Source organism: Sebastes fasciatus, chromosome 23 (assembly GCF_043250625.1).
Source record: "Sebastes fasciatus isolate fSebFas1 chromosome 23, fSebFas1.pri, whole genome shotgun sequence".
Lineage (NCBI taxonomy): Eukaryota > Metazoa > Chordata > Actinopteri > Perciformes > Sebastidae > Sebastes > Sebastes fasciatus.
The window spans coordinates 3,299,640-3,311,073 of NC_133817.1; the positions used below are offsets into that span (position 1 = coordinate 3,299,640).

The window sequence follows — 11,434 nt, forward strand, 5'->3', positions numbered from 1 at the left end:
CTCATCCCCTCACTCAACCCCTCACTCAACCCCTAACACAACCCCTCACTCAACCCCTCACACAACCCCTCACTCAACCCCTCACACAACCCCTCACTCAACCCCTCACTCATCCCCTCACTCAACCCCTAACACAACCCCTAACACAACCCCTCACTCAACCCCTCACTCATCCCCTCACTCAACCCCTCACTCATCCCCTCACACAACCCCTCACTCAACCCCTCACTCAACCCCTAACACAACCCCTAACACAACACTCAACCCCTAACACAACCCCTCACTCAACCCCTCACTCATCCCCTCACTCAACCCCTCACACAACCCCTCACTCAACCCCTCACTCATCCCCTCACTCAACCCCTCACTCAACCCCTAACACAACCCCTCACTCAACCCCTCACACAACCCCTCACTCAACCCCTCACACAACCCCTCACTCAACCCCTCACTCATCCCCTCACTCAACCCCTAACACAACCCCTAACACAACCCCTCACTCAACCCCTCACTCATCCCCTCACTCAACCCCTCACTCATCCCCTCACACAACCCCTCACTCAACCCCTCACTCAACCCCTAACACAACCCCTAACACAACACTCAACCCCTCACACAACCCCTCACTCAACCCCTCACTCAACCCCTAACACAACCCCTCACTCAACCCCTAACACAACACTCAACACACACATGTAACTATGCATAAGAGGGAAGGACTGATGCAAAACATTTACAAATAAATTAAGGCAAATATATGTGGCAAAGAATTCAATGTAAATAAACTAAATGAAATGTCAGAATTCAGTGAAAATATGAAAACATCCTGCAGGTTGAATATAAGGCAATGATCTGTGGGCTTCACAATAAGAATTCATACTTTGACTTATTATTATTATGACACAATAACTGCTATACTACAGGGATATCTCTTTTTGGCAAATATGATTATTCCTATTTTAATGTAATTTGTTACCAAACATTTAGCAAATGTTACGTCAACATTTTGGCAAAATATGCAGTCCTAATCTGTAACAGAGAGATACATATGGTGAAGAAAATGATCATACATACTGAGATTAATGAATAATCTGGTGCTATGTTGCCATAATTCATGTATAATTCAGTTAGGTATTAACTGACTTAAATTACAACAAGAGTTCTTTTCATTTAAAAAAAAAATCAGGACCTAGATGTGTTCATTGTATTTGTATATTCAGAGAAGCACCCTGATAGTAGCTGGATGTATGTTACCCAACAACAGACAGCATGGAAACAACCTGACAGCCACAGTGACCTCTCAAATCACAATTTAAAAGAATATTGGAAAATAAGGCAGAGTGATAACTGATTCCTTTCTGCGATATTGGCATCCAACAAACATAAACAAAGTAATATAACAGTGGAACAGTAGGAACATTAAATGATTGTCATTTTCCTCTGGAATAAATAAATTAAAACACCATGCAGCCACAATGTACAGACAAAACATGATAAAAACAAACAAACATGCATTTATGTTTTGATGTATAGACAGCATGCTATCAAGCCCGAGTTCACACTTCCACAATGTATACTAGAATATTCTGCAGTCTAAGTAGGTTCATCACATCTATGGAGGAAAAATAATCATCCAGTCATTAAATATAGCAAAAATAATATTAAAAATAAATGCAGCCATTAATTAATTGATAAAATTTATGTTGTATTAATTCCGTTATATGTTTACTCTTGTTTAATTTTCCCTTTTATTTATGTATTTATTTTTTAATCTATTAATTAATTATCTTCATCTAATTTTTATTTATTAATGTATTTCTTAATTTTTTATTTACGCATTTATTTTTTAATTATTTTATATTTATTTTTTTATATTTATTTTGAAATGTATGTATTTATTTATATATTTATGTATTTATTTATGCAAGATTTCCCCTATGCATTTCACCCATTATTTATTTCCGCAAACTTATTCATTTATGTATAAAGAAATGTATAAAGAAAAGAATACATAAATAAATAAGTTTTGGGGAAATAAATAAGGGGTGAAATGCAAAAGGAAAATTGTGCAGAAATAAACAAATGCTTAAATACATAAGTAAACATATAAATTTAAAAATAAAACATAAATGCAAAAATAAAAAGGAATGCAAAAATTAATTTAAAAATAAATACATAAAAACATAAGGGAAAATTAAATTGAATAATAAATAAATAAGGGAAAGATAATACAAAAAGAAAATTAAATAAACAAGCAAATTAAAACAGAAATATCAATTTGTTACATTTTATCAATTAATTAATTAATAGCTAAATTTATTTTTTATATTATTTTTGCTAAATTTAATGACATTTATTTATCAATTTATTTTTGGCAGGTTCCGTCCTCCATACACATCCACCAGCATTAGTGTCAATCCCTTCATGATAAAACAAAATGTATTAATATATAATAATAAAATAGTAAAGTAGTATTGTTTATGGTAAGACTTCTATGGATTTTGCCATGAAATCATTAATATTCTCATAGCCGATACGGGTAGAGGGAGGCAGCACACATTCTCCAGACTAACAGACAGAGAAGCTGGGTCTTTAAAGACTTCCAGGATCATGTCCTGTGGCATTTATCATAGTGGAATAATCACATTAAAAGACCTTTTTCATTGCAGGAAACAAACAAGTGGAACTAATAATATTAATAACAATGGTTCTGTTCCATTGAAGTGTCCTAGAGAGACACAGCCGTCCCTGAACTGCAGCACTTGAATGGAAGTGCAGTCATGATTTGATATTAGCTACATGTGTGTTTGACAAGTTGAGCAACATGAGTAATATAACGGTCAAGGCAAAAAACATCGACCACGACCTCCTTTCATGTAGATTATACACTTTAAATGTTTGGCATTCAAGCAGGTGCAAACCTAAAAAACGACGACAGCGCTAGTAACAAAATATGTAGAGAAATAAATTTCATTCCAAACAGGCAAGTTCAAAAAGGTGATGATTAGTGTTATAAAAAAATGAGTGACAACAGGAAAGAAAAGGACATTATGGGCTCTATTGTCATGTCAGCACAAAGACAAGTGGCATGTTTTGTTTACTTAGTGTAGTACTCAGTTGTTGTATGTCACCACGAATGCAAATTTAACTTTAAAAAGGCAGATCATCTAACTTTGGCTGCAGATCGTAAGTTAGGGATAATGTACAGCGATTCATTGTTGTGAAATAAACCCCGACAAGGCCTGAAGGGTTTTATTTCACAACAATGACCCCGCTAGCTGTACATTATTGTATTATTATCATGGCTTCTTACTGAGGAAATCAATAATTTGGCACAAAAATGGTCCGCCAGAGTCTGACATCAGAACTGCACCCATAGCAACGGTCTGTTATACATAGCAACGGTCTGCTATAAAGAAATAACAGACCGTAGAACGCCATGATTGACCAATCAGAGTTGAGTATTCAACAAAGCCGTGTAATAATGCCCCGTATTTGCTGCTTGGTGAGTTATTTTTTTCCCATGCACTAATGTGATTAGCACAACTGTTAAAAAGGTATGAGACAAGTAATGTGACTGAGTGAGAGGATGAATAATCACCACTGCATCTATATGAGCAATAATAGCAGATGCACCTGTGTTCATGTTTGTGCTGGTCCTCGTGATTGCAACAGGAAAATAGAGCCCTATGTGTTTGCTGTTAGAGAGCTTTCCTTATGAGTTTTTTTTTTTATATGAATGCAATATATGTTTTTGATGAAGACAGCCTTTTGGAATGAAAGCCTTTCAGGTAATAAATATTAATATTAATCTGTCACGTTTCTGTACAGTGCAGAAGTCCTGCAGTGAGTTCAGTCGGGCCTGTTGCGTCTCCTGAGCCCAAACGCAAGCTGCTCCGCTCCAACCTCCTCAATGTTTGTCTCATAGGGGTCCTCAAGTGAAGGCATGAGCTCACAGTCCTCCGATCCTTCTTCCTCCGCCTCCTCCTCCTCATCCTCCTCCTCCTTATCGTCGTCGTCCTCCTCCTCTTCCTCTGCTTCCCCGTCCGATTCCTCCGGTACGAGCTCCTTCATCTCTTCACCTTCCGTCGCAGCTTCATCTTCCACGAGCTTTTGATAGACTTTTTCCGAAGGCTCTGCCGTCACCGGAGAGGTCTGCTTGTCCACCAGAGAAGCTTCCACTGTCGAGGTGTCGTTGGCTCCGAGCGACTCGATGAGGTCGTCCAGGTTACGCTCGCAGGATGCCTCTGAAAGACAAGCGATAACATATTCTATTGATTATCAATAACAAAACTATGTGAGTAAATTCTCTACTAAAAGCTGGTATTTAGACACAGTCCCAGTCTCAAAGAACAGACGGACACTAACTAGTATAGATAGTTTGGGTGTTTTGAAGTGGGGTTGTATGAAGTACTTCTCCATAGTCAGTGTATTACCTACAGTAGATGACGGACGGCAAGCCCCCAGCGAGGTTGTGTTCTGATCTTTTTGCAAATTAGACTTTGACCACATTCATGAGTGGAAAATCAGATGCAAAACTCTTTTTTATTTTAGAGATGTGTCTCAATGTGGCTGCTCAATTTGAATTTCAAATCGTGGTTTATCACAACGAAACACGCAAAGCTGATGTCACACCAACACAATTTGCAGGTTGTGACTGCAGCATGAAGCGTGGTTGCATTTTCAGTATCTTGCTGTTTGTTTGCTGTTTTGGGGTCTTTATTGGAAAAAATGCACCGAGTCGTAATTCTTAAATTCCCGAGAAAAACAGTCAAAGTCAGTTGATGAACCCACCGTTGATGTTGAGGGGTGGACAGTCCATACCTCTCTTCTTCATCAGGTAGCGGATGGTCTGGAGCTGAGACATGATCTCGTTCTTCTGCTCCTGGGCCACTGACTTCACACTGAGGAGAAAATAAGAACACATTAACCTCAGAGGAGCTACTCCGAGCACGGAGTAAAACACTGCCCTTTAAAGCTGGGGTAGGCAGGTTGGAGCAAAAAACGGTCACTATATCCTGACAGTAGTGCATGTTTATTTTGGGTTCATACCGCAGTAGCGACGTGTGGCTTGCTAGATATAGTCAGTGCAATGGCAATGTATGAGAATAAAGAACGTCGCCGGGTGACGTTATGAAACCAACACACGACAGCGTTTGGTTTTCCGACACATCTGGGACATTATGCACAAAGCAGCAACGGTGGTTACTTCTTCCGTGGTTGATGGCGGAAATGATGGATAGAAAAGTTGTTGTATCTATGGAGACAAGCTCTTTCTCCCTCTCTGGTGCGTCTAGCGTGAATGAACAGAAATGATACTGGCGCGCGTAAAGCAAGGTGAAAATTCGCTTCACTCTTGGTCTGAACACAGCTGATCATCACTCACCAGTTGGTGAGCGGGTCCAGCTGCGTGAGGATGGAGTTGAGCATCCTCTCTGTCTGCGCTAGCCTTTGTTCCAGCTCGTTCAACTGGTTCTCTGCAAACACACACACACACACACACACACACACACACACACACACACAAGAGAGAATAGAAACCCCATATCTGAGTTACTCATGGTAACCAAATACATGTTTGACCAAAGAAAACACACATATGCAAACAATGCATGCAACACACACCTGCCTCCACTGATTTTTTGGCCCCTTTTGCAAACTTGTCCTTCTGTGCCTGGTCGTCTGCAGACTTGATCTGAGAGTTGAAAAGAGTGATGCAGATTTTAGCCTTTCAAAGTTGTGAATGATCTCGATGTCATTTGTTTGTTGCATTTTTTAACTTACCTTCAAAAACTTGTAGGCGGCAAACACTCCCACTCCGATGGCGTAGAGAGGCATCAGCGTGAAGACGTAGCCCTTGTTGCTGTTGGTCTTGTACTTGTCACTCTTCAGCTCTTGCTCCATCAGCTTCTTCATCTGCTGCAAGTTCTCGGGGGTCTGAGGTGAGCCGGGTGCGTTCACGTTGATGGGCTGACCTCTGACCGCGCCGGGACCCGGAGCTGCTGCTGCAAACACAACGTGAGGAGGACAGACGGGGACAGATGGAGACGCTGCTGTGAAAAATTCAGTCTGACTGAGAAGTGTTTCATAAAACAGAGTTACCAATGAAACCAGGGTTACTGCAGGAAGTCAGGAAATGTGCTTTACTAAACGGAGGTTTGAATAAATCTGACCTGAGTTACATAGAGGACGTGCCGCTGACGCTCTACTCTACACACAACAAACACTGATATCTGTCTGAGAATAACTAACAATTAATGCTGAATATGAATAATGAATAATGTTGTGGGGTTATTCCTCATTTCATGGACTATTTGGGGATTTATAATATATAATATACTGTCTGTAGTCTTCTGTCATGCCTCGAGCGCTGCAGGACAGAAGACTACAGACACAGTTTATAGTCAGGACAGAAGACTACAGACACAGTTTATAGTCAGGACAGAAGAATACAGACAGAAGACTACAGACGGAATACTATAGACAGAAGACTACAGGCGGAAGACAGAAGACTACAGACACAGTTTATAGTCAGGACAGAAGACTACAGACACAGTTTATGGTCCAGACAGAAGACTACAGACAGAAGACTACAGACGGAAGACAGAAGACTACAGACGGAATACTATAGACAGAAGACTACAGGCGGAAGACAGAAGACTACAGACACAGTTTATAGTCAGGACAGAAGACTACAGACACAGTTTATGGTCCAGACAGAAGACTACAGACAGAAGACTACAGACGGAAGACAGAAGACTACAGACTACAAACAGAAGACTACAGTTTATGGTCAGGACAGAAGACTAGACGGAATACTACAGACAAAAAGAAGACTACAGACAGACGACTACAGACAGTTTATGGTCCAGACAGAAGACTACAGACGGAAGACAGAAGACTACAGACGGAAGACAGAAGACTACAGACACAGTTTATAGTCAGGACAGAAGACTACAGACACAGTTTATGGTCCAGACAGAAGACTACAGACAGAAGACTACAGACAGAAGACTACAGACGGAAGACAGAAGACTACAGACGGAATACTATAGACAGAAGACTACAGACACAGTTTATAGTCAGAACAGAAGACTACAGACACAGTTTATGGTCCAGACAGAAGACTACAGACAGAAGACAGAAGACTACAGATGGAAGATTACAGACAGAAGACTACAGACAGAAGACTACAGACAGTTTATGGTCCAGACAGAAGACTACAGACAGAAGACTACAGACTACAAACAGAAGACTACAGTTTATGGTCAGGACAGAAGACTAGACGGAATACTACAGACAAAAAGACTACAGACAGACGACTACAGACAGTTTATGGTCCAGACAGAAGACTACAGACGGAAGACAGAAGACTACAGACGGAAGACAGAAGACTACAGACACAGTTTATAGTCAGGACAGAAGACTACAGACACAGTTTATGGTCCAGACAGAAGACTACAGACAGAAGACTACAGACGGAAGACAGAAGACTACAGACGGAATACTATAGACAGAAGACTACAGACAGAAGACAGAAGACTACAGACACAGTTTATGGTCCAGACAGAAGACTACAGACAGAAGACTACAGACGGAAGACAGAAGACTACAGACGGAATACTATAGACAGAAGACTACAGACAGAAGACAGAAGACTACAGACACAGTTTATAGTCAGAACAGAAGACTACAGACTCAGTTTATGGTACAGACAGAAGACTACAGACGGAAGACAGAAGACTACAGACTCAATTTATGGTCTAGACAGAAGACTACAGACAGAAGACTACAGACAGAAGACTACAGACAGAAGACTACAGACAGAAGACTACAGACAGTTTATGGTCATGACAGAAGACTACAGACAGAAGGTTACAGACAGACAGACAAAAGACAGCTGTCTGTTGTCTGTCTGTCTGTAACCTTCTGTCTGTAGTCTTCTGTCATGGAGCCGTTCCTTCAGCTGTCTGTCCTCCTGTCTGTCCCTCTGCAGACAGACAGACAGACAGACAGACAGCTGTGTGTCCTCTCACCCTTCCGGGAGTAGCGGGGGTCGAACCGGGTCTCCTTCGCTCCGGTTCCTCCTCCCACTCCGAACATCCGGGGCAGAACGACGAAGGTGAAGAGAACCGCCGTGAACGCCAGAGCGACCTGCTGAGCCATGGACAGCACCATCACTACAACCTCTCTTTAACCGACAGAACACCCAGGCAGCAGCACCGACAGCCCGCTGAGAGACGGAGACAGACAGGAGACGCTGAGCTGTCAACCTGCAGTAGAACTGAGTGAAGCTGGTTGATATCTGAGACTGAACCAGATCTTCTCTTCTGGTCTAAACAGCTGCTGTATGATCCGCTGCAATAACACTAACAGGATATCCGGGAGGGGTGTTTTCACAATAAAAGCGTCAACTAAAGAAACTGCATGTGAATGGATTTTTTTTAAACTCTTATATATAACAAGGAAATAACAAGTGGTGGAGGCAGTCTATTTTAATTAAATAAATATTTAGAAATATTTTATTGTATTTATTTTGATTTATATTATATTTTGTATTATATTATAATTTGAAATAAATTACTTGATAAATAAATAAATGTCATTAACTGTAGTAAAAAATATAAAAAATAAATGTAGCCATTAATTGATTGATAAAATGTGACATAATTTGATATTTCTGTTCTTTATTTATTTATGAAATAAATTATAAAACAAATGATCAATTTTCTTATTTATTTTCTCTTCTGTTTAATTTTACCATTTATTTATTTTTTTATAAGGGTTGGAATGCAAAGGGAAAATCGTGCATTAATAAATAAATGCATACATTTAAAAATAATTATCAATATGAAATCAATAAAAAAAACAAATGAAAACAAATGATAAATAAATGCAAAAATAAATACATAAATCTAAAAATTAATGAAAGTATATACATAGATAAATAAAAGGGACAATGTAATAGAAGAGTAAATAAATACAAAGATAAATAAATAAAGAAGCAAATTAAAACAGAATTTATCAATTTATGTCACATTTGATCAATGAATTAATGGCAACACGTTTGATTGACAGAAACGCTGACCAATCAGAGCAGAGTGGGAGGAGACAGGCTGTAAATCAGGATCTCACAGACAGAGGCTAAATGCAGGCTGAGAGAGACACTATGAGAAGAATAAAGGTTTTTTTGAACATTGCAGCATGTAAACATGTTCTAGTGCAACATCAAAATACATCTATGAACCTGGAAATGAGCATAATATGAGACCTTTAAAGTACCTAATTTGCCTGCTTATATGCTGCTGTTGTTATTCAACCTATAACCCAACAGTTTAATAAAATTACACATTCTCAACTTTATTACATCATCAATTAATCTTAACTTTTAGCAGGTGTGGTGAGTAGATACAGAACCTATTTTAAACAAAACATTTTTTACCAGTGAAGAGTTTGGGGCTTTTATTTTGAATGCTACCTGCACAAACTTCCAGGACTACTCGTTTGACGTCATCCCTGGTAGTAACACACCAAGGAACCAGCCTGACTGCCCTCTGCAGGCTTCAGATAGACCCTACATCTCTGTTTAGAGAGCCAGCAACACATGAGGTCACCACTGTGCCTGTATAATAAATTAGGCAAATATGTGACAGAAATCACACAAAAATTAATTCTTTAAAAAAAAACATAAATGTAGGCTATTTTAATATTATCATAAGTATTAAATTAACAAAATTCAGAAATAAACTGTTTAAAAAAATAATAATAATAAATGTAGCTATTAATTAATTTATAAAATGTGACATAAATGTATTGATTTTTATTTATTCATGAAATAAATTATAAAACAAATGAATAATTTTCTTATTTATTTTCTCTTCTGTTTAATTTTACCTTTTATTTATTTATTTTTTATATATGTATTTTTATAAGGGGTGAAATGCAAAGGGAAAATCGTGCATAAATAAATAAATGCCTAATTACATAAATAAATACATACATTTAAAATTAATATCAATATATAGTAACTAGTGGTGGAGGCAGTCTATTTTAATTAAATGAAATATTTATTATTATATTATATATATTATAATTTGAAATAAATGACTTGATCAATAAATAAATAAATGTCATGAACTGCAGCAAAAATATTAAAAAATAGCCACTAATTATTGATAAAATGTGACATAAATTTATATTTCTGTTTCAATGTGCTTCTTTATTTATTTATGAAATAAATTATAAAACAAATGATTAATTTTCTTATTTATTTTCTATTCTGTTTATTTTTACTTTATTTATTAATATATATTTATTTTTAAAAATCACACAAAAATAAATTGCTAAAAAAAACATAAATGTAGGCTATTTTAATATTTTTAATTTAAAGATATATTCACAAATCTCTAAAAGTAAAAGACAGGTTCAGTGGGATCACATTTCCTGACGACAGCCGTCAAAAATGGTGACCTTTTATGTGTTGCTCATGGGTGTATGGTGTTGCTGCTCGCAGCTTTCTCGAGAACTGCTCCTACAAACAACTTCACACTCATCACTGCACTTCCTTTGGTCCTCAGCAATATACTGTTCCTTTTTCTAATGACATAGTTGCGTCACACACCCAAGTCTAATACATTCATGTCTGTTCCAACAAACATTAATGTACATTTAAGTTATTGTGCTGATAATGTACTTAAATGTACTTAATGTTTGTTCCAGGTGGAGCTTTCAATTTAATTATGTGAATCAAATCTGAATCGGCAACGTATCCAGCCAAGTTATTGTGCTGATAATGTACTTCAATGTACTTCAATGTACTTAATGTCTGTTCCAACAGACAGTGGTGTAACTTAAGTATGGAAATTACGTGACAAAAACTACTTAGTTAGCTTTTAATTGTGTGAATTCCCCTTTTATATAGACTTATTACACAGCTGTGTTGAATATTCAATTCTGGTTGGTTAATCCTTAAACCTTGAAGATAATACATTTACTTAAACCACAATGTAATCACACTTTTATGCCACTAAAAATGCAGTTGTAAATTCCCCATCTGTGGGACCAATAAAGGATCATCTCATCTTATCTTGTCTTATCTTACAATAGAGCAGGTGTCCTTGCAATATCTTACAATACATAACACTACAAAGCTTCCTCTGAATGCTTTTTGTGAGCGGGAGAGACTTTGCCCTTAACATTGTGTACACTGTCTGCTGACAGGAAAGAAACTGATCACCGTTACAATCTAGGAGAAGTCATGCAAAGGTCAGGATTAAACAAACCCTGGATCAGGCAAACAGGGGTATCATTCAAGAGATCCATTACCTACCCACACAGATATGTGTTGGTTTGGGGGGCAAGAGCCAATAGTTGACAAAAAAAAAATTAAAATCCCAGTTTATTTTTGTTGTGAATTCAAAACAGATCGGGCGAG

The 11,434-nt window shown here is 37.9% G+C and overlaps 1 protein-coding gene across 3 annotated transcripts; it reads right to left on the reverse strand.

The window, feature by feature from the left end:
• Positions 1–756: 756 nt before the first annotated feature.
• On the reverse strand, positions 757–8,418 carry LOC141762273 (uncharacterized). 3 transcript variants are annotated; one of them, XM_074626332.1, is made up of 6 exons: positions 8,037–8,418; positions 5,785–6,002; positions 5,626–5,695; positions 5,387–5,477; positions 4,795–4,904; positions 757–4,247 (listed from the first exon to the last, which is right to left on the reverse strand). In XM_074626332.1, the coding sequence occupies exons 1-6, from the start codon at positions 8,176–8,178 to the stop codon at positions 3,853–3,855; spliced, it is 1,026 nt and encodes a 341-aa protein (XP_074482433.1). In that variant the 5' UTR covers positions 8,179–8,418; the 3' UTR covers positions 757–3,852. The 3 variants fall into 3 exon arrangements, with proteins under 3 accessions (XP_074482433.1, XP_074482434.1, XP_074482432.1); XM_074626333.1 differs by having other exon boundaries at positions 4,825–4,904; positions 5,785–6,005; XM_074626331.1 differs by having other exon boundaries at positions 5,785–6,005; positions 8,037–8,415.
• Positions 8,419–11,434: the final 3,016 nt, after the last annotated feature.